The 23,877-nt window shown below is 51.1% G+C and overlaps 1 protein-coding gene across 1 annotated transcript; it reads right to left on the minus strand.

Annotated features, from left to right (window-relative positions):
- Nucleotides 1–23,877, minus strand: PPIL1 (peptidylprolyl isomerase like 1). The gene is made up of 4 exons (XM_062186029.1): nt 23,593–23,877; nt 20,731–20,885; nt 1,763–1,831; nt 1–1,253 (listed from the first exon to the last, which is right to left on the minus strand). The coding sequence occupies exons 1-4, from the start codon at nt 23,646–23,648 to the stop codon at nt 1,033–1,035; spliced, it is 501 nt and encodes a 166-aa protein (XP_062042013.1). The 5' UTR covers nt 23,649–23,877; the 3' UTR covers nt 1–1,032.

Raw genomic sequence — 23,877 nt, forward strand, 5'->3', positions numbered from 1 at the left:
AAAAGATTTTTTTTGTAAGATTTATTTTTATTTATTTGAAAGGCAGAGTTACAGAGAGACAAAGGGCGAGGTGGAGAGATCTTCCATCTGCTGGTTCGCTCCCCAAATGGCTACAACGGCTGGGGCTGGGCCATCTTCTGCTGGCCTTCCCAGGCACACTAGCAGGGAGCTGGATCGGAAGTAGAGCAGCTGGGACTTGAACAGGACCCCATATAGGATGCCGGTGTCACAGGCAATGGCTTTACCTGCTTTCACAACAATGCCAGCCCCAAAACAGACTCTGAAGTTAACAAAACTTCATGTATAAAAATCTCATCTGATTTCTTTAAAGTCTTAGGTTAAAAAAAAAAAAAAAACTTAATGGAAGCTTCTTTACCACAGAACTGCTTTTTTTTTTTTCCAATCTATCCTTGTGTTCACTACAGATTTCTACTCCTTCCTGGGGAAAAAATGGTCAATGCTTCTGTTTCCTTTAAATAAGTTCACTTCTTGATTACACATTATCATTCCTCACTTGACACCTCCTTAAAAACTTGATTGTTGGATGCATTTTGCACTTGGCAAAAATTCAACGTGGCTTTGCGTGGGATGTCTAAGTGTCAGGAACAGCAGTGCTGATTTCTGGTTTTGAGAGGGAAAACAGAGAGAGAGATACATACATTCCCTACAAATGCAGGGGACTGAAAGGGGGCGTGCACAGACACACGACTTGGTTTTGAATTCTGTGGCTGTCGGCCACAAACGACTGCAGTGTGGGCCAGAATATGAATCTCGCAGGAAGAAGTCTGGTCCGGCACTCAGAAGTGGGGCTGCTTCATTCTGTCCCAAGTGGGCTGGAGCAGACACACACGAGGAGGAGGGTCACGCCCAGGGAGCACATCCTGTCAGGGTGCACTTGTGCCCAGGCTTCCCTGACTCCATGATACACCAGGCCAGAACAAGGTGTAGAGTTACATGTCATTCTAGGTCACGCGGAAGCTGGTTGGCTGGGGCCCTCTCCGAAGACCTGGGTGTGCCCACTAGGGCAGGGGTCTACCCAGAAGGGTATGCCTTAATGATCTTCACATCGTCCACCGGGCGGTCTTGGGAGTTGGTTTCCACCATTCCCACTCGATTCACCATTCCTATACCCTGGCACACTCGGCCAAAAATGGTGTGCTTGCCATCAAGCCACTGGGTTGGTGCGAGGGTCACAAAGAACTGGCTGCCGTTGGTGTCCGGCCCTGCGTTGGCCATTGCGAGAATTCCAGCCCCTGGTGGGAAACAGGAAGAGAGGAATGACTCCCACAGCCCCAGTGCAGAGCTGCCACACCATCCTTGCCCAGACCTGGACGGCCTCCCCTCAGGGCAGCCTCTCTGCCCAGCACAAAGGACACTGCCGCACTGCCCTGATGACCTCAACTCCCCATCCTCGCCCAGGCTCAGCCCCTCAGGATCCCTCCTAACTGCTACCCCATGTTCCCGGTGCCTCTCAGAAGCCCAGCAAAGTCTGCTGTTTGAAGAAGCCTCTGCTACCCCACAGTCTGTGACATTCAGCATGCAGTTCAGCATCCAGGACACTCAGCCCGGCACTTGAACTGCTCAGGACTCGGTGAGAGGCACTATTTTCTCTCCTCTGCCAGGGCTCTTTCTGGCGCCACGGCTGGGCAGCTACCTGGCACCATTCCATGGCGTCAGGCAATCACCCTGACTCACAGCCAAGAGAGCAAGCTTTTAAGATCCGGCCCCCTTCCTACCCAGCGCAGCCAGATTATACACTTACCAGTGAATTTCAAGTCTGGATGAAGTTCGTCTTCAAACTGTTTGCCATAGATGGATGCACCACCTCGACCTGCCCGGTTAGAAGACGAGAGATGAACCGGCCAGGCCCACATCCTACCTCACTGCAAGGACGATGGCCCAGGGACAAAGAACTTTACACAGCATAGGAAAGGAAAAGGCAGTGAGCCCGCCTAGCCCCCGCTAGGTCTACTGCAATACAAAATCAAGCACTAACACAGTACATTCAAATCACTGGTTTCATTCAGGTAAGACGTTTCCTTTCAAAATAACATTGAGTGTTTTCCCCTGCTTATTTAAACTAATGTATGTTCATTGTCAAAATGTAGAAAACACCAGTTACCAGAAGAACATTAAAGGGGCGGGCACTGTGACGCAGCGGGTTAAGATGTCATGGGATGCCCACAGCCCGTATGGGAGCATTGTTTAAGTCCTGGCTGCTTGGCTCCTGACTCAGCTCCCTGCTAATGCATCCCAGGAAGCAGCAGATGACGGTCCAAGTGCTCGGCCCCTGCCACCCACACGGAAGACCTGAATGAAATTCTAGGCTCCTGGCTTCAGCCTGGCCCAGTCCTGGCTACTGTGGGCATTTGGGGAGTGACCCAACAGATGGAAGACCTTTCTCTCTGTTTCTCCCTCTCACTGTCTGTAACTCTATCTCTCAAATAAATAAATAAAATCTTTAAAAAGTTTATTTGTTTATTTGATAGAAAGAGAGACTGAGACAGACACAGAGAACACTCCTGTCCACTGGCTGACTTCCCGAATGTCCTTGCTGGCCAAGTCTGGGCCAGCGCTGGGCGCCATCACCACTGCTTCCCAGAGGCTGCATTAGCAGGAGGCTGGAGTCCAGGAGGCAGAGGGGTTAACGGACCAAGCTACTCAATCTGGGATGCAGATGCCTCAACCACCAGGCTGAATGCCCAGCCCTGAGTTTCGACTTGTCTCCCAATTCTTACCAACCCAAAACCTCCAGGCAGCCAGCACTAACGGAGGGCGCGCAGTTAAGGCCTACCTGTCACCTTTAGCCTAGACGACAGAAAAAGAGTCACTGAGTCAAAGCCATCCAGCTTCAGGAGGAACAGGGGCCGTGTGAGTGGCAACGTGGCAGAAAGGAACAGTAGCACAAAGACAGAGCACGGACAGAGAGGTTGTAGATCAGAAAGGGGAAATGAAGAAACCTGGAGCCGGGAACGATCTGCTACCGCGCCACCAGCAAGTGTTACTTACTGGCATCTACAAGAGCAGGGTGCTGTGCTGGACACCCTAAGTTGGAGTAGGATTTGTTCTTAGAGCACAAGTTCTATGTTCAATATAGTTTTCCCATAGGAAAACATGTCACACTGGTAATGCCACAACTTTACCAACTAATTCTATTTTAAATATTTATTTATTTACTTGAAAGGCATAGTGACTGAGAGACAGGGAAAGACAGAGATCTTCCATCTGCTTGTTAACTCCCTAATGGCCGCAACAGCTGGAACTGGGCCAGGCTGAAGCCAGGAGCCAGGAACTCCATCCTGGTCTCCCACAGGGCTGGCAGGCACCCAAGCACTTGAAGCGTCATCCACTGCCTTCCCAGGTGCACTAGGAAGGCGCTGGATCAGAAGCAGAGCAGCTGGGACTCGAACCAGCACTCCAAGATGTGAGCATTGCAAGTGGTGGCAGCTTAACCTGCTGCACTGCAACACTGCCCTTATCAACCAGTGCTTAGTCAATCATGTGCCTTGTTGAGCTGCACTTGACTCCCAGCCAAGACAAAACAGCATGGAACAAAGTGAAGGCTGGACTCAGCTTACTCTGCTTGCTTGGCACCCATGAAACAGCCTTGAGCAGGGGGCCCCTCCTTGTAGAGCTGCCACCAAAATCGCATCTCAAAGCCACGTCCACCCACCGCCCCAGCCCCTGGGCGTGGCTAAGGTGTTTCCATGGCAAACATCTTCTGCTTTACCTTTTAGGCTGCTCCACCACAGAGTGCTTGTCAAAGCCCCCGGTTCTGACTCCAGAAGAAACACTGTTTTCGTGCCAGCAGGAATGGGGGTGAATCCTAACGTGCTGGGAAAGCCTCCCACCTGGCCCAGGCTACCTCCGCTTCTGGAAAATTCCTGCCCTGTACAAACTATGTAAAATCCACTCCCCTAATGGCAGGCTGCTACACTTCCACGGGGATTCATAACCTGCATGCTCCCTCGGCCGTGCCCCTTCCTTCGCTCTGCCCTTCGGCAGTCACTGGAGTGAATGCTCCCGCCTGGTGCTACTGGTAGTGCTGGGGCTGAAGGTGAGAGACGAGGGAGAGGGCTGGGGGACCACAGAGAGGCCAAGCCGTGGATCTGTTCAGGAATTCCCTGCTGGTCCCCAGGCTGAGTCTTCCAGGTGAGCCTTGAAGAACCAGAAACCATCTCATACACACAGCCACAAACAAGGAGAGGAGCAAGAGGCAGGCCAGTCAAGAGCCACAAATGAAGCTTTGGATTTTAAGTGATCAGAGACCAGAGGAAAGAGCAGGGAGGGGGCTCAGTACTCATTGGGCACAGTGTGCCCAAATGCAGCTGGTCGGGGCCTCTACAGCATCGTTCACTCAAATGTAATGTTTCTGTAACCCCACTCAGCTCAGTAGGGTTTGCACCAAAATGCCAGGACAAACAGTTCTCAAGCAAAGCACTCCTCTAGGCATGTGGAACGGGGGAGAGGTGGCAGGGCAGGGAGGGATGAGAAAGTTCTCTGGCACACAGCACGCTGCACACGTTGTCAGCACAGCCGAGAAAGACAACCACTTGGGGGCTCTGCGGGCCGCAGGCCTGGTCTGGAACTCATACAGTGGAGACAGGCACAGACCTGTTTTCTAAGCTTCATACTTTGAGATTCTCTTCCTCTCCATCCTTTTAATCATGCTTGTTTTTTATTTAAGAGAGAGAGAGAGAGAGAGAGAGAGAGAGAGAGAGAGAGAGAGAGAGAGATGTTATTTATATGAAAGGCAGAGTTACAGAGGTGGGGGGAGATATCTTCCATCTAGCAAATGGTAGCAGATCGTTCCCGGCTCCAGGTTTCTTCATTTCCCCTTTCTGATCTATGACCTCTCCTGTCCGTGCTCTGTCTTTGTGCTACTGTTCTTTCCGCCACGTTGCCACTCACACGGTTCCTGTTTCTCCTGAAGCTGGATGGCTTTGACTCAAATGACTCAAATGCTGGTTCGCTCTTCAAATGTCCACAACCACCAGGGTTGGGCCAGACGTAAGCCAGGAGCCAAGAGCTTCCGGGTTTCCCACATGCGTGCAGGGGACTAAGCACTTGGATCATCTTCTATTACTTCCCTTAACACATTAAGGAGCTGGGTTGGAAGTGCAGCAGCTGGGACTTGAACCTGTGCCCATATGGGATGCCAGCGTCAAGGTGGTGGCTTAACACCACAATGCCAGCCCCTTAAGCATTTAGTCTATGTACACATTTCAGACATATACAAGATACCAAGAATGATATGACAAATAACTAGGAAGCCCCAAGAAATACAGAAGAGCAAATCAAGTGAAGACCCCAGGCACACCCCTGATGCATCCCTCCCCACCCTTACCCTCTCAAAAGTTATCAACTGCCTCAAAGAATCACAGCTTCCTGGGGGGTTGGCACTGTGGCGTAACAGGTAAAGCCACCGCCTGTGACACCAGTATCCTATATGGGCGTCAGTTTGAGTCCTAGCTGCTCATGGCCTGGGAAAGCAGCAGAAGAGGGCCCAAGTGCTTGGGTGCCTGCTGCCTACATGGGAGACCTGGAAGAAGCTCCTGGCTTCAGATCGGTTGCTGCCATCTAGGGAGTGAACCAGCAGATGGAAGATCTCTCTGTGTCTCTCCCTTTCTGTAAACTCTGCCTTTCAAATAAAAAAATCTTGAAAAAAAAAAAAAATCATAGCTTCCCTTTAGGAACCATTATCATAACCAAGCCTTCGACACTTCCATGCATTTTCTTTTTTGCTACATACACATGTACCCCTAAAAAAGTATGAGTCTTTTGAATGCTTCTAACTTTACGTGTCATGCTTTGTGTCTTACTCTGGAGACACGTCCCCACTGCCCTGTGCGTCTCTATGGCAGCTATCCCACTGCGTGACCACAGGCTACATCTGCCCCTGCCCTCTGCACAGTCTCAGGGGCACCCACCCCACTGCACGGGCTCAGCGCTGCTGGATACTAAGGATCTTCCAGGTGTTCGCCCTAGGACCGGCTCTGCTGTCACAGCCATTCTCCCACTGCCTCCCAGACACGAGGACAAGAGCTGCCGCGAATCACACCTCCTGGGGGACGGCAGGACAGCAGCTCCCCAAGATCTCTGCTCACCTCACTGCTCTCGGTCCTGTGGTCAGACTTCCCACCATTGCCAGTCTGCAAGCTGTGAGCCTCGGGTGCTTTTCTAATCTGTGTTTATCATGTCATGTTTACATGTTGTTTAGCTTTTCTCCTCTGTGAATGGCTACTTTTTTTCTTTTTTAAAGATATTTATTTGAAAGACAGAGTTACAGAGAAGTAGAGACAGAGAGGTCTTCCATCCGCTGGTTCACTCGCCAGATGGCCACAATGGCCGAAGCTGTGCTGATCCGAAGCCAGGAGCCAGGAACTTCTTCCAGGTGTCCCACACGGGTGCAGGGACCCAAGGACTTGGGTCATCTTCTACTGCTATCCCAGGCCATAGCAGGGAGCTGGATTGGAAGAGGAGCAGCCGGGACTAGAACCTGTACCCACATGTGATGCTGGCACTTCAGGCCAGGGCTTTAACCCGCTGCACCACAGCACTGGCCCGGTGAAGGGCTACTCTTCTACAGAGTGGTTTGACATTTTAAAATTCACATTTATACAGTGGACACTAATCCTGTGTCAGCGTTTTGCAAATATCTTCTCCCAGTTCACTTTTTTCAATATATATTTTTTTAAGATTTATTTATCTGGAAGGCAGAGCAATGGGCAGGGGGTGGGGAGAGGAGGGAGAGAAAGCACAGAGAGAGAGGAAGGGAGAGATAGAGAGTGATATATTCCATCTGGTGGTTCACTCCCCAAATGGCCCCAGCAGCCAGGGCTGGGCTAGGCCAAAACGAAGAACTAGGAACTCCTCTGTGTCTCCCACATGGGTGGCATGGGCCTAAGAACTTGGGCCATCTTCCATTGCCTTCCCAGGTCACTAGCCGGGAACTGGTTTAAGTAGAGCAGCCAGGACTTGAGCCAGCACTCATATGGGATGCCAGTATCACAAGCAGCAGCTTAACCTGCTGTGTCACAATGCTGGCCCCCTTTTTCACTCTTTATGGCATCTTCTAACACAGAGAAGTTTTCTGGTTGAAATTCCTTCACCTGTTTCTTTCAGATTTGTGCTGTTTCTTAAAAACAAAAACACAAAACTCCTTTTCTTATCCCCAAGACAACTCTTGCTCACCGACAGGGGAACCTCCCAGTGTGAATGGGAGACTGTGTCAAACACGAGAGGTACACAGTTGGTCTCAGACAGCAAAATCACCATACTTCGTGCCATCTGTCCCCCTGCCTAAGAGGCCACACCTGACAGCCACAGGCAGGGCACTGGACACCAGAGGGCAATGACCAGTCAAGCCTCTCTGCTGGCAGGACAGAATCTAACAGACACTGTCGGTCAAGCGTCCCCTGAACTCCCCACCTCCTTCTCCATGGCCTGCCTCCACCTGAGACTAGGAGGGCAGGTCCCGACCACCTCTTGCAGCCAGACGGCCAGTTCTGACTTACAGATACGAACAGCAGTCTGCTGAGAAAGCTACAGCAGCACTCCTTTGTCTTTCATGATAGCTCTCTCCCCATCTGCTGCTTTGAAAGCAAGGTGATGTCCAGAGCAGCAGCAGCCTCTGTGCAACTGTAGGATGAATTTGCGACCAAAGGCCAACGTGCTACGACTGGTGACGTGGACAGACACAGCAAGCCCGGGGCCTGACAACTCCTAACCTCCACACTTCTTGTCATGTGAGAGAACGAAACAGCCATTGTGGTTGAGTTTTCTGACTTGGAGCCCACGGCACTGCTAACTGATAGGAAGAGGGACCTGACTACCGGAGTAGCTGCAGGCTCACCCAGGCAAATGTCAGATTCCAGATCCACCCTCAGAGGCACCACCACTGCTTTCTAAGGGGCTCTGCAGTTCTCAGGATGGAGCCTTTTTGCTTGCCTTTGGGGTCAAAGAGATCTGGATTCTAGTTCTGACCCCACCAGCTGTTTAGCCTTAAGCAGGATCCTTAATCTCTCTGAGCCTCAGTTTCAGTTTTGTTGTCTGCAAAATGGAATAGTACAACAGGTTGAATATCCCTTTTGTGAAATGTTTGGGACCAGAGGAGTTTCAGACTTGGGACTATCGGCATAGACCTTACTATTTGAGCACAGTTAATCTAGAAACCCACAATGCTCTGAAATCTGAAATTAAACTTCGGATTTGGGGTCAGGTTAAGGATGCCTACCTCTAGTACCTCAGTTGAGGCTTGTTAGCGAGAATTAAAGGTCACAAGTCAGAGAGCAAACACACAGCAGTATCAGTGAGGAGGGGACCTGGCCATTTGCCAAGACAGACAGCTTAGGCCCCCAATACGGTGCCACCTGGGAGGCACTGAGTCTGGGCACAGCCCAGCTCTGCTGTCCCCAAACCTCCACCACTCCCTCCCTGTTCTCTGCTCCTTGAGTGTAACCTTGCTTCTTATTTTGCCGGAAAAAAGAAAGTATTCAAAAAGCAACTTTCACGTACGTGCTCACCACCAAATCCACTTCCCTCCCTCCTGCATGTGGTAAATATGCTGTTCGTGGGACCGCGCCACTGACACGACCTCATCCTGTCACCTTAGAGAACTCTGCAACTACAATTTTCCCTTCTGTATCAAGTTTGCTTCCTAGTAGATCGGTCCTATCAGCAGGTGAACATGATATTAGTATTTCCTATCTTAAAAAGCAAATGAGCCGGCGCCGCGGCTCACTAGGCTAATCCTCCGCCTTGCGGCGCCGGCACACCGGGTTCTAGTCCCGGTCGGGGCACCGATCCTGTCCCGGTTGCCCCTCTTCCAGGCCAGCTCTCTGCTGTGGCCAGGGAGTGCAGTGGAGGATGGCCCAAGTGCTTGGGCCCTGCACCCCATGGGAGACCAGGAGAAGCACCTGGCTCCTGCCATCGGAACAGCGCGGTGCGCCGGCCGCAGCACGCTACCGCGGCGGCCATTAGAGGGTGAACCAATGGCAAAAGGAAGACCTTTCTCTCTGTCTCTCTCTCTATCCACTCTGCCTGTCAATTAGTATTTCCTATCTTAAAAAGCAAATGAACAGAAACCCCATCTTCAACTGTTTCCCTACTTCTCTGTATCCCTTCACAGAAAACTTAAAAAAAAAAATTGATAACTGGTGTTTATACCTCTACTCCTATTCTCTCTTTCTATTTGAGAGGCAAAGAGAATACACCTCCATCTGCTATTTATTACCCAGAGGCCCAAAGTGTCCAGAGTTGGACCAAGCTGAAGCAGGGTCCTAGGAACTCATTCCAGGTCTCCTGCATGAGTGGTAGGGATCCAGCGACTTGAGCCACGACTGTGGCCTCCCAGGGTGCACACCAGCAAGATGCTGGAGTTGAGAGAGGAGCTGGGATTCAAACCCAGGATGAACTCTCTGCTGTGGCCCGGGAAGGCAGTGGAGGATGGCCCAAGTCCTTGGGCCCTGCACCTGCATGGGAGACCAGGAGAAGCACCTGGCTCCTGGCTTCGGATTGGCGCAGTGCTCCGGCCGCAGCGTGCTGGCTGCAGCAGCCATTGCGAGGTGAACCAACGGAAAAGGAAGACCTTTCTCTCTCTCTCTCTCACTGTCCACTCTGCCTGTCAAAAAAACACAAAAAAACCCAGGATGTAGGTGTCCCAGCTGGCAGCTTATCTGCTAGGCCAAAATCACCTGTACTCCTTACAATTATTTTTCTATTTAAAAAATTTTTTTAAACAGTAATTTTAACTAATTTGTTTATTTCACTTATTTGAAAGGGAGAGACAGAGATAGAGACCTTCCAGCTACTGGTTCACTCCCCAAATGCCCAGGATAGCTGGGCTGGGCCATGCCAAAGCTAGGAGATGAGAACTCAATCCAGGTCTCCCATCTGAGTGGCAGGGACCCAAATACACAAGCCATCACCTGCCACCTCACAGGGTACATATCAGGAGGCAGCTGAAATCAGAAGTAGAGCAGGGACTCAAATCTAGACACTGATAAGGGAAGTGGGTGTCCCGAGCTGCATTTTAACTGCTCCGTCAAATGCCTGCCCTCCACTTTTTCTCTTGGACACTGTCCACTGAAACTGCTCATCAGGATCTCCAGTGACTCCCAAAGGCCAATGCTCCATCTGCCAGCCTCCTTTACTAGACCCACAAGCAGCATCGACAGCTGCTGTCACCCTCTCTCGAAGTGGGTTTCCAGGACTCCAAGTCTCCTGGTGTCCCTTGTACCCAACGAATTGAGTCCAAGAAAATCTCTCAAAAGCTACCTCTCAGCCGGCGCTGCAGCTCAATAGGCTAATCCTCCACCTGTGGTGCCAGCACACCGGGTTCTAGTCCCGGTCGGGGCACCGGATTCTGGCCTGGTTGCTCCTCTTCCAGTCCAGCTCTCTGCTATGGCCCGGGAAGGCAGTGGAGGATGGCCCAAGTCCTTGGGCCCCTGCACCCGCATGGGAGGCCAGGAGGAGGCACCTGGCTCCTGGCTTTGGATCAGCACAGTGCGCTGGCCTCAACGCGCCGACCGCAGCGGCCACTTGGGGGGGTGAACCAACGGAAAAAGGAAGACCTTTCTCTCTGTCTCTCTCTCTCACTAACTCTGCCTGTCAAAAAAAAAAAAAGTCTACTTCCACAGGACCAGAACTAAATGGCCTCTATCACCTCAATCCCATCCAACCACAAGTCCCAGTCTTCAGCTTCAACCACACAGTAGCTTCCCACTGGTCTCCCTGCTTTTAGCCTCATCTCCCCCTTTCCCCAGTGGGTTCCTCACAGGGCAGCCAGGAGGGGGATCCTTTTAAACCAAGTCTGATCACGCACTCACTGTTGCAACGTCCCATGGACATCTAGCACGGAGAACCAGATCCCAGGCCCCGCCTGGCTTACGTGACTCAGTGGTCAGCTCTCTGCTCCTCTCCAAGTCTCTCCAGCCACACTGGGCCCCGTGTTTCTCGTTAGGCAAACTCTGGTTTAAGGCTTCTGACTACTGTTGCGTTAGGAATATCCTTGCTTCCAAGAGTCACAGCTCACTACTCCAGTTTACTGTAAGCTCTGCTTATCAGAGGCCTTTCCTAATCACACTGCAAAATAGCACCTCCCTCGCCCTCGGGCCCAGGGGTGACTGTGAGCCCTGGGGCCCCTGGGGAGTATCTGGAGCCATATTTGGTTGTCACAGCTGAGGGCCATCTGGTGGGCAGAGGCCAAGCATGCGCCTAAGCACCGTGCACAGGACAGATGTCTCCGGGGCCAGGGTCAGAACTCTGCTCCACCCCTCACAGGACACTTTTCCCAGAGGGCATGTCACGACCCAACAGTCTATCGGGTACTTGCCGGTTCATTTTCTGTCTCTGCCACTGGACTGCGGGCTCCAACAGGGCTTGTTTACTCACTTCTGCGTTCAGCTCTCAGAACAACGCCTTCCCCACAGAAGGAGTCCAAAGCCCAGAATTCACAACCAAAATACAAAATAAATAACCACACCTTTTTGAACTCCCATTTGTGTCCAGCTGCAAAGCATTTCACAAAGATGCACTCGTTCACCACGCATAACAAGCCCAGGTGCACACAAGCATCCTCCCCGCATACCGGGCAGAAGGCTCTGCAGCGTCACAGCTGTCTCCGTTCCCTCGGTACTCATGTGAGCCCAGGGTTCACGCCCAAGCCTGCTGTGCTCCGCATCCCTACGCTTCACCCCCACACAACAGTCCTCAGGCAGATTCTGTTACCTCACAGATTTTTCTTATCCCAGACTCAAAAGTCCCAAATAGCCTTCGAATCACACTTGGTAAGATCTGAACTCCGGGCCAGCGTTGTGGTGTTGTGTTAAGCCGCTACCCACATATGGGTGCCGGTGTGAGTCCTGGCTGTTCCATTTCCAATCTAATCCAGCTCCCAGGTAATGCACCTGGGAAAGCAGTGGGAAGATGGTCCAAGTGCTTAGGCCCCTGCACTCACGTGGGAGACCTGGAAGAAGCTCTTGATTCCCAGCTTAAGCCTGGCTCAGCTTTGGCCGTTGTGGCCATCTGAGCAATGAACTGGCAGATGGAAGATCTCTCTCCCTGTTTCTCCCTCTTTCTTTTTTAACTCTGCCTTTCAAATAAATCTTAAAAAAAAAAAAAAAAAATCTGAACTCTGTCTCTTTCTACTACACTCTGTTCCAAACTGCTCCTACTGACCTCAACCCACACGGCTCCAGGACGCATGAGTTTTACGCAGACCTTCCGCTCACTCCACGTTTCCATCCTGGACACGCCAAGGGGCTGTGTTGTGTCACAGAGCCAGTCAGTGAGCACGACGTGACCCTTGGGCCGGGGGGCTCCCCATACTTCCCCATGCCTTTGTCACTCCTGCCTCTGTACTCTTCTTCCAAAATCCGAAATCCCCTCCCTCTCCGGAGCTCCCCAGAGCTGAAATTCCTGTCCTTCAAGGCCGGCCTCACAACACGCATCCTGCCACGCCCATGCCACGCCATACACTTGCTTTCTCATTGTGAATCATTCCAACTATGCAATGCACGTAATCTATACCGAGCCATCACACATTTCCATATTGATGACATGGCTTATACTACTACTTTCTAGTGGTTTCTTATAATGAGTAACTTTTGTTTCCTGGCAGGGCTGGGAGCTTCACAAGGGGGAAAAAAAAGCCTAGGCTTCCAATGCTTAAGCTCTTCTCCCAGGCCCTGGAACAGCACACGACACACCAAAGGCTCAACAAATATTCACCAAATGAATAAAAATAACAATGAGCTTGTGTTCAACATGATAAGTTTCAGGTGTTCCTGGGGCTACCAAGGAGAGAGATGAAATCAGAGTGAGGGTGACGCACAGGATAATCAGTGTATAATTAATCACGGAAACCATGGCCGTCTGTGAGCACTGCAAGGCCAAGTGCAGAGCAGGAAGAATTTGACAGGAGGTCAAGTCTTATGGGTAGGAGAGGAAGAGGTCAGTAGAAACAGATGAAAAACATTCAGAGGGCAAAGGAAAGGGCCAACACTGAGTTACTTTAAAGTGGGAAACTGAAAGGTAATGGTTTGAAATGAGAGAGAGCAGGAAGTCAAAAGTATTTAAGCTGGGGGCCGGCGCCGTGGCGCAGTAGGTTAATCCTCTGCCCGCGGCACCGGCATCCCATGTGGGTGCTGGTTCTAGTCCCAGCTGCTCCACTTCTCATCCAGCTCTCTGCTATGGCCTGGAAAAGCAGCAGAAGATGGCCCAAGTCCTGAGCCCCTGCACCCGCATGGGAGACCAGGAAGAGGCACCTGGCTCCTGGCTTCAGATCAGCACAGCTCCAGCCGTTGTAGCCATTTGGGGAGTGAACCAACAGAGGGAAGACCTTTCTCTCTATCTCTCCCTCTCACTGTCTGTTACTCTACTTCTCAAATAAAATCTCAAAAAAAAAAGTATTTAAGCTAAGAAAGCACCAGGCAAAGATGTATTAGAGAAAGACTGGAAAAATGGTTCAGGGTAGCCAAAGAACAGTCGGGAAGGAAAATGGCACATCAACTTGCTGTAGAGCCCAGGATGCCACTTGCTGCCCCCTTGAAATGCTTAGCAAAAGCCGTGTGACCTACTCAGCTGGCAGACATGAACCAGTGACTCCAGGGGCTACCTCCGTTCCTCTCTCACCACAGAACCGGCAGCGGGCTGCTCCTTCATCTGAGCTAGATGCAGTCGTCTGGAAACCTTCCGAGTGATTCCATTTCATTAAAATAAGATCATGGAAATGTGACATTAAGACGGACCACAAACCAACTACACAACTACAGGGAAGCTAATGGCACGGGCGACTCACAGCTGAGTCACTTCCGATTCTTGTACACTAAGCATGGACTCTCAGTTCACTGGTGTTACAAAGTAATATTTATTTCATAATGGCAATGAAAGAGAGAGGAAAGAAGAGGATGGGAGAGAAGTACATCAAAGTATTGGCAAAAACACTTCCAGATAAAGCTGAATGAAGCAGAATCAGATGCTGCCTCCCTCCAATACTCAATGAAGCGAACACAAAACAGTCTAAACCTAGGGGCAGGTACTTGGTGCAGACACCATTTAGGATGCCTGCATCCCGTTCTGGAGTGCCTGAGTTCAAATCCTGGCTACTCGGCTTCTGCTCCAGCTCCCAGCTACTGTGCACCCTGGGAGGCAGGGTCGTGGCCCAAGCGGGAGACCCAGATGGAGTTCCTGGCTCTTGGCTTCAGCCTGACCAAGTCTTCACTGCTCAGGTTGCTTTGGGAAGTGAGCCAGTGGATGGGAGGTCTCGCTCGCTCTCTGCCTTTAAGTTTCTTTTCTTTTCTTTTTTTTTTTTTTTTTTTTGACAGGCAGAGTGGATAGTGAGAGAGAGAGACAGAGAGAAAGGTCTTCCTTTTTGCCGTTGGTTCACCCTCCAATGGCCGCTGCGGTCGGCGCATCTTGCCGAAACAAAGCCAGGAGCCAGGTGCTTCTCCTGGTCTCCCATGCGGGTGCAGGGCCCAAGCACTTGGGCCATCCTCCACTGCCTTCCCGGGCCATAGCAGAGAGCTGGCCTGGAAGAGGGGCAACCGGGACAGAATCCGGTGCCCCGACCGGGACTAGAACCCGGTGTGCCGGCGCCGCAGGTGGAGGATTAGCCTGTTAAGCCACGGCGCCGGCCCACTCTCTACCTTTAAAATAAATAAATAAGTAACACTTAAAAAGCCAGAAAATCACCAGCATCAACCAAGTAAGAAGAGGAAAACAAGGCCGGCGCCGTGGCTCAACAGGCTAATCCTCCGCCTAGCGGCGCCGGCACACCAAGTTCTAGTCCCGGTCGGGGCGCCGGATTCTGTCCCGGTTGCCCCTCTTCCAGGCCAGCTCTCTGCTATGGCCCGGGAGTGCAGTGGAGGATGGCCCAAGTGCTTGGGCCCTGCACCCCATGGGAGACCAGGATAAGCACCTGGCTCCTGCCATCAGATCAGCACGGTGCACCGGCTGCAGCGCGCCAGCCGCGGCGGCCATTGGAGGGTGAACTAATGGCAAAGGAAGACCTTTCTCTCTGTCTCTCTCTCTCACTGTCCACTCTGTCAAAAAAAAAAAAAAAGAGAGAAGAGGAAAACAAACATTTTAAAATTTCTGAAAAGAGCCAAGGGAACAAACAGAGGATTCTTCTACCTGCACTCCTGGAAGACAGGAGGCAGGAAGCGAGTGGCGCTGGCAGGTCCCCACACACCACACCGCTCCGCTCCCATTCTGAAAGGGCAACAGAGGGAGGGCGAGCAGCTGCCCGACAGTTACCGCCCGGCCCTGTGGGGCAGAAGACAGTGCACAGCACAGGGGCTTAGCGGCAGGACAAGGAGCCAGGGCTGGCTGCTTGTAGGACACCGGGCCATCCTTGGAGGACCACAGGGAGTAGGACTGAGCTCTCTCCCATGCCTCTCAGTCTACAAACAGAGGGGAAGGAACCCAGCTCCTGGAGTGGGGAGGACAGCTGGTCCCACAAAGCGGGGGGGGGGGGGGGGGGGGGGGGGGGAGGAGGAGAATCCATTTACTCTTCGTCTAGGCATGGGTAAGATGAAAAGCGATGGCTCCGACCCTCCACAAACACACCACACAGATGGAAGGACAGGAAGGAAAAACACCTCAGGAGCTTGGTCTGGGAGAAAGCCGACCCGCAGAGTGGCTTCCCTGGGGCCGTCTCAAGTTATTTCAGTGGGAGTAAGAATCTAATAAGACAAAAGCTCAAAGACAAGCTAATAAATCACAGAAGAAGGTGAGAAGATTGCAGGGCTAAGGAAACAAATTGAGACCCAAGTGACACCAATAAAGAGCTAATAAATAAATTAGAGAAGCAAAGGTCAGTGCAGACATGACTGAAAATTCAATAAGGCATAGAGTGAAGGTCTGAGACTGCTTCATGGAAGGCAGGGCGAAAGGAAAGGAATCGCCTTACACGGCGAGAAGAAATGTGATAAATATGGATGGCACACACGACGAAACCGCGAACAGCCCCTGACACGGAAAACCCGTAACTATAACCAAAAAAAAAAAAGAAAGAAAAATCCAGAGACAGAAATTTTTAAAGATTCCCTGAACAGAAGGAGTAGATCTGGCCTCAGTATTCTCCAAAATTAATTTCAAAACCAGAAGGCGATGGATCAGAATTGTTCAAAAAGATCTGAGGGAAATGTATGTGGCCCAGGAATAATATTATACCTAGTCATGGTACTTTCCAAGAATAAAGGCAACAGAAAAAAATTCTCAAACAAGAACGGGTTAGAAAATATAACGCCCTCCAAACCTTGCAGTGAAACTGCCAGACGGGCCAGGCATTTGGCTCAGTGGCTAAGTCGCCATTTGGGATGCCCGCGTTATATTAAGCGCGCCAGTTTCTGATTCCCAGCTCCTGCACTTCCAATCCAGCCTCCTGCTAATGCTTACCTGGGAGGCAGCAGGTGATAGCTCAAGTACGTGAGTCCCTGCCATGCACGTGGGAGACCTGGACTGAGCCCCCAGCTTTGGCCTGGCCCAGCCCTAGCTGTTGCAGGCAGAGTGAATCAGTGGATAGGAGATATTTCATTATCTCTCTGCCTTTCAAATAAAGTGAAAAATAAATAAGACAAGCAATCCTGCCCTCTAGCACTTACAAAGTAAAAGCCAAGGGCTGGGCACTGAAGCCAGTGAAATACTGAACCCACACCATAGCTGAAGGAATCATAAATATAAAACAGGAAAAAATAGAACTACCAACACAATTTAGGGAGGAGGGAGTCTAAGAACGGGCAGAATCTCAGCACAGCTGTCCCTGGGAGTCTGTGGGGTTTGGTTCCAGGACACCCTCTACCCTGTCCCACACTACAGATGCTACAGAAAATGGTATAGTTTGCATTTAATCCACACACATCCTCCCATGTCCTTCATATGATCTCTACTTAGAATGCGATGTAAATGCTACGTAGGTAGTTGCTACATTTATTACTTAGGGAATGACAAGGGAAAATCCTGTACATGTTCTTGGTATAGACATAATTGGGGGGGGGGGATTTTTGATCCATAGTTTATCAGTTCTCATCTACTTGAAAGGCAGAGCAATAGAGAGAGATTGAGAGCTTCCATTCATGGGTTCACTCCGCAAATACCTTTTTTTTTTTTTTTTGACAGGCAGAGTGGACAGTGAGAGAGAGAGAAGAGACAGAGATAAGGTCTTCCTTTGCCATTAGTTCACCCTCCAATGGCAGCCAGCGCGCTGTGGCTGGCGCACCGCGCTGATCCAATGGCAGGAGCCAGGTGCTTCCTCCTGGTCTCCCATGCGGGTGCAGGGCCCAAGCACTTGGGCCATCCTCCACTGCCCTCCTGGGCCATAGCAGAGAGCTGGCCTGGAAGAGGGGCAACCGGGTCAGAATCCGGCGCCCCAACCGGGACTAAAACCCGGTGTGCCGGTGCCACAAGGTGGAGGATTAGCCTGCTGAGCCACGGCGCCGGCCTGCAAATACCTCTCAACAGCTAGGGCTAAGCCAGGATGAAGCCAGGAGCTCCAAATTCAATCTGGGTCTCTCATGCGGGTGGCAGGAGCTCAACCATTTGAGCCATCATCTGCTGCCTCCAGGGTGTGTATTAGCAGGAAGCTGGATTAGAAGTGGAAGATCTAGGTGCTGGTGTTGTGGCGTAGTGGGTAAAACCACCACCTGCAGTGCTGGCATCCCATATGGGCGACAGTTCAAGTCCCAGCTGCTCCACTTCCGATTCAGCTCTCTGCCTGGCAAAGCAGTGGAAGATGGCCCAAGTCGTTGGACCGTTGCACCCACATGAGAGACCTGGAAGAAGCTCCTTGCTCCTGGCTTTGGATCAGTCCAGGTCCAGCCGTTGTGGCCATCTGAGGAGCGAACCAGCGGATGGAAGACCTCTTTCTCTCTGCCTCTGCCTCTCTGTAACTGTGCCTTTCAAATAAATAAATAAATCTTAAAAAGTGGAGGATCTAGGACTAAACTGGCACTCTGATATGGGATGTGGGCATCCCGAGGGGCAGCTTACATGCTGTATCACAACACCAGACCCAATCTGTGGGTGACTGAGCTCACAAAAGCAGGACCCACGAATAGGGAGTGTCAACTGTACCCTCTCTTTCATAGAAGGAAGTCATTTTTTCTGTTAAATATATACAAAAGTAACTGTAATACTCTATTTTGAAAACAATATCATGCATAGCATATCCTATTCTTTTCAAGGTATTTCCATTTAGCTAGTTAATCGCCCATCCATCCTTAACTGATATCTGAAAAGAAAAATGTCTAGAAAAATGTCTAGATGGTAACCAAAAGTTAACACCTCTCACTTCTGAGAGGTGGAATGCTGGGATTGGCTAATGGTGGTAAGAAATCTTTAGAAGCTGTGCACATGAATGATTTCCCCTCTTTTTTCTACTTTCTTATATATGCTATATTTTTTACAATATTTATTTGAAAGGCAGAATGATGGAGAAAGGAAGAATAGAGGGATGGGAGTGGGGGGAAGAGAAAGAGAGAGAGAGCGATATCTTCCATCTCTGGTTCACTCCCCAAATGTCTAGGTCAGGCTCAAGGCAGAAGCCAGGAACTCTATCTGGGTCTCCCACATGGGTGGCAGGGCCCAAGTATTTGGGCCATCATCCACTGCCTTCCCACGCACATTAGCAGGAAGCTGAGTCATAAGTGGAATAGCCATATCTTTTTTTTTTTTTTTAAAGATTTTATTTATTTTTTTGAGGGGTTGAGTTCAGACAGTGAGAGGGAGAAACATAGAGAAAGGTCTTCCTTCTGTTGGTTCACTCCCCAGATGGCTGCAACAGCCGGAGCTGTGTTGATCGGAAGCCAGGAGCCAGGAGCTTCTTCTTGGTCTCCCACATGGGTGCAGGGGCTCAAGGACCTGGGCCATCTTCCACTGCTTTCCCAGGCCATAGCAGAGAGCTGGACTGGAAGAGGAGCAGCTGGGACTAGAACTGGTGCCCATATGGGATGCCGGTGCCACAGGCGGAGGATTAACCTACTGCGCCATGGAGCTGGCCCCGAGTAGCTCTATCTTGAACACCAACACTCCAATATAGGATGCTGCACCATTACGCCAACCCAAAAAGCATTTTTAAAAAGATTTATTTATTTGAAAGCATGACAGAGTGGGAGGGAGAGACACACACAGTGAGAGATCTTCCATCTGCTGGTTCACTCCCCAAATGGCCACAATGGCCAGGTCTTCCAGTCTAAAGCCAGAAGCCATATGGGTCTCCCACTTGGATGGCAGAGCCCCTAACACTTGGGCCATCTTCAGTCTTCCCAGGCGCATTAGCAGGGAGCTGGATTGGAAGCAGAGAAGCCGAGACTTGAGCCAGCACCCTGATGTGGGATACAGATGTTGCAAGCAGCAGTTAACCACTGTACCCACAGTGCCAGCCTAGTCTGTATTTTGAGATGTGTCTTTATACACTGAAGAAACTGAACGTTTTGGTCATAAAGAATAAGTAATGAAACGACTGAGACTACAAAAAAGAATAAGACTTAAAGTAGCTCCGACATGAAAAAAAAAAACAAGTTTGTTTAGACCGGGGTAGGAACAGAGAAGCAAGGGCCCCTGAAATGGCTAAGTGTTCTACCAGTTTCACTAACAAATCCCACCTCACTGCCAATAACTCCCCAATTTATATCTCCATGCCAGACCTCCCCTTGAATTCCACATTCATACCCAGTTATGCACTTTCTCAACCTATCTACTGGAACACAACACACGCAAGACAAAATTCCTATCTTTCCTCTCCAAACCTGCTCCTCTCTCAGCCCTCCCCATGTCCGTATATTCACATCAGAAACTCTGAAGTCATCTTTGACCATCTCCTCCTCTCACACTGCCCACCCCAGCGGTCAAGAGATTCCATGGCTCTGTCTCTACAAAACAGATCCTGAGTATCAGTCACTGCTCACCACCCTGTCTGTTACCAGCCTAAGCCAGCCCCGGACTTCTGGGCTGGGTGATGACAGCAGACATCTAGCAGGTCGCCAGCTCCCATTCTTGCTCCTGGATCCGTTGCCCAAACAGCAGCCAGTGATCATGTTAGAGCGTAAGTCACGTGCTCCTCCTTAGCTCCTAACTCTCCAAAGGCTTCCATCTTACTCAGAGCTTGCCATCCAAGGTCTACATGATCTCTTTCCCAGGCTCCTGCCTCAGGGCCCCGTGTCTGCACTTCTCCCACGGAGAACGCTCTCCCCCAGTCACAAGGCTCACCCCCTTCCTCCACTCAGATCTCTCCTCTAACAACATCTGCCAGAGGACTTCCCTGACTGTGCTACTGAAACTGTGTCCCCCACCCTGTTCCTGGCTTACTGAGAGAAAGAATTTTGTCTCCTGTTCTCAGCTATATCCTTAGAGCTTAGAAAAGTATCTGACACAAAGCAGGTGCTCAAAACTTGTTAAATGAAAAAAATCAGGGAAAGAACCCAATATTTCAATTTTCTCAAAAACACTGTGAATGTCTCTTTACTTCTGCTTGTGATCAGACTACTCTATACATCACTACAATTCAGACAAATGTTATATTCTCTTGGTAAGCGATACACAGAAGTTAGGAGAAGTTCTATCAAGCCCAGGAGTCAAAATTGGTTTCAGGCCAATTTCATAACTGTGTTTGGGGAAAGCAGGAATTGTCACCAGCATCAACCAACCCAGTTCCCAACAGGTGGAAAAGAGCGCTCTCGCTGCCTTGTCACTCGGTTATAATGGAGTGAGACGCCAGTTAGCTTATCTTACCTGTGCCCGTTGGGTCGCCCCCCTGGATCATGAAGTCCTTGATGATTCTGTGGAACTTGGTGCCATTGTAGTAACCTCGACGAGCCAACTCAGCAAAGTTCTTGCAGGTCTTTGGAGCATGCTTCCAGTACAGCTCCAGCACAATGATGCCCATGCTGCAGAGGGAGAGGAGAGCACAGCTCCGGTCAAGGTCAAGGTCACAGCAGACAGGAACATTGATGAGAGTGCTCCAGGACTCTTGATGTTCAACCTAACCACCGACTACACGCTCAGCCAAAAACCAAACAACAACAAACTAACATGATGCAAGTAACATAAACACCAATTACTGCCTCTGAGTAAAACACGCAGGGGCTTTGGGTACTTCTTATAGGCAAAATAACATATACATGGACAACTCAAAATTCTAATATCTTAGATATAAATCACTGATCATCTGAAACCAGTAATTAGAAACTCTTAATTAGGAGCACAGTGGGCTAACCTGAGACATCAGCATCCTTCTGAGTGCCAGTTCTGGTCCTGGAGGCTCCACTTCTGATCCAGCCAATCTCCCCGTGAATGCTCTTGGGAAAGCAGCTGCCACCACCCCCTTCCCCATGTGGGAGACCTGGATGGAGTTCCAGGCTCCTGGCTTTGGCCTGACCCTAGCCCTAGCTACTGTGGCCATTGGGAAAGTGAACCAGTAGATGGAACATCTCTTGTTGTGTCTTCCCCTCTCTTTGTAACTTTGCCTTTCAAATAAAAAAATAAATCTTTTTAAATGGGGCTAGCAGGTAAAGCTGCTACCTCAAGTGCCAGCATCCCATATGGGCGCCAGTTCAAGTCCCAGCTGCTCCACTTCCGATCCAGCTCTCTGCTATGGCCTGGGAAAGCAGTAGAAGATGGCCCAAGTCCTTGGGCCCCTGCACCTGTGTGGAAGACCCAGAAAAAGCTCTGGCTCCTGGCTTCAGATCAGCACAGCTCCAGCCACTGCAGCTATCTGGGGAGTAAACAAGCAGATGGAGGACCGCTCTCTGTAACTCTGCCTTTCAAGTCAATAAATAAATTTTTAAAAATAAAAAAGATGGGCTGGCGCCGCAGCTCAATAGGCTAATCCTCCGCCTAGCGGCGCCGGCACACCAGGTTCTAGTGCTGGTCAGGGCGCCAGATTCTGTCCCGGTTGCCCCTCTTCCAGGCCAGCTCTCTGCTGTGGCCCGGGAGTGCAGTGGAGGATGGCCCAAGTGCTTGGCCCCTGCACCCGCATGGGAGACCAAGAGAGGCACCTGGCATCCTGGCTTCAGATCAGCACAGTGCGCCTGCTGCAACGGCCATTGGAGGCTGAACCAACGGAAAAGGAAGACCTTTCTCTCTCTCTATCTGTCTACTCTGCCTGTCCAAAAAATAATAAATAAAAAAGATGAAAAAGGCATAAAAAAAAAAAAAAGTTACAGAGAGAGAAGGAGAAACAGAGATCTTTGATGCTCTGGTTCACTCCTCAGATGGTTGCAACAGCCAGAGCTGGGCCTGTCCCAAGCCAGGAGCCTCCTCTGAGCCTCCCATGTGGGTACGGGGACCGAAGCACTTGGGCCATCTTCTGCTTTCCCAGGTGCATTAGCAGGGAGCTGGATCTGAGGTGGAGCAGCCGGGACTTGAACTTACTACCCCACAGCCCTGGCGCAGTTATTTTTTTAAACAGTGGAAATAACCTTTGGGAATGACAATCAGGACGCTCTGCTACTGTTCTGAAATGTGCACATCTCAGCAACTTCAACCTCTAAGTATCTATTCGCTAAGGACAGGTAGCAAAGTGCAGAAGGATACAACATGCAAGGATGTTCATTTTAGTGCTTGTCATAGCACAAAAAAATGGAGATGCAATTTTAAATGTCCTTGAAAGAGGAAATGAGCAAAATACGAACTAGAAAGACCCAGACAGGCATCTGACAAACTGTTGTTCAAACAGTGCGTCCAAGGAGAGGTAACTTTCACTTCTTCCTCTACATACTTTTCCACAGCTTCGGTGCAAATTTCAATTTATTTTTTAATAATAATAATAAAAAAAATACTAACAAGGGAGTTCCCAGCCGACAGATGAGGGCGTGAGGTAGAATCTGGCCAGGAAGCAAATACCGGGGACCCGAGGCGGCAGGGACCAAGACGGAGAGACAGGCAGGGAGGCCTGGGCTGGCCCCTGGCGGCGGCTGCGGGAACTGCAGGCACGGAGGGAACACGCGGGAAGCCGCTTGCGGGCCGCGCTAGGTTTTCACTTCGCACTCTTAGCGCAGCAGTAAGTGACTGGAGGTTTCCGAGCAGGATCCCGGGCTCCACTTTGGAAAGCTCACGCTGAGCTTTTCCCAAAGGGGCAAGGGGAATGCATGCGGCTGAAGACCGGAGCCCGCGAGGCCGACTGACCACGGCGCCAAACAAGGTCCCTCTCAGGCGTCAGCTGCGTGGCTCTGCTCAAGCCATGGAACCCGTCAGTTCTGGCACTGAGGCTGCCGAAATCGGAGGGGAGGAGAGGAAATAACCCCATTACACGGGACGGCGCCTGCGGGCTGGAGTTACCCAGCTCTGTATCCCCAGACTCCAGATCCGGCGTGGCTGGCGTGCGGGCGCCTACGCCTGCTGAATGAATGAATGAATGAATGAACGGACGGACGAAGCAAGGGATGGAGTAGAGGGAGTAGGACATCGGGCAGCTGCCTGTGAGACCTCCGCGCCTGGCGCGGGGCTCGGACGCGGGCGGCGGGGCAGCCCTCAGGGGCCCTCACGGCCGCGCCCCACGTGGAGGCCGCCCTCTCGGAACAGCGCGCCCCGCGGCGAGACCCGCGCTCCGTGTCGCCTCCGCCAGCCCAGCCCCAGGGACCAGCCGCCCCTCACCTGGTCTCCAAGTAAACGTTGGGCGGCTGCCAGGAGTCTGGGGGAATCGCCGCCATGACGAGGCGGGAGGAATCCTTCTCTAGCAACGATTACTTCCGGTGTCTTTTCGAGGGGGAGCCGACACGTTGGTGCACACTTCCGGTCGCCGCCGTCCAACCCGTTTGATACCAGGATTTGGGGAACAGGGATGAGGAAAAGGAAGGGGCCTCCCGGGGCCTGAAGCTGGGATGCGGAGCAAGACGAGGCCGGGTGCAGGGGCGGCGAAAGTGCAAGTTCTATTAAAGG

Source organism: Lepus europaeus, chromosome 3 (assembly GCF_033115175.1).
Source record: "Lepus europaeus isolate LE1 chromosome 3, mLepTim1.pri, whole genome shotgun sequence".
NCBI classification, from domain to species: Eukaryota; Metazoa; Chordata; class Mammalia; order Lagomorpha; family Leporidae; genus Lepus; species Lepus europaeus.

Coding starts and splice junctions, on each gene's coding strand:
- PPIL1 (XM_062186029.1), bottom strand. CDS start 23,648: ATGGCGGCGATTCCCCCAGACTCCTGGCAGCCGCCCAACGTTTACTTG. Junction 20,886..23,592: donor AACGTTTACTTGGAGACCAG/GTGAGGGGCGGC, acceptor CTCCCTCTGCAG/CATGGGCATCATTGTGCTGG. Junction 1,832..20,730: donor GGGCGACCCAACGGGCACAG/GTAAGATAAGCT, acceptor CTAACCGGGCAG/GTCGAGGTGGTGCATCCATC.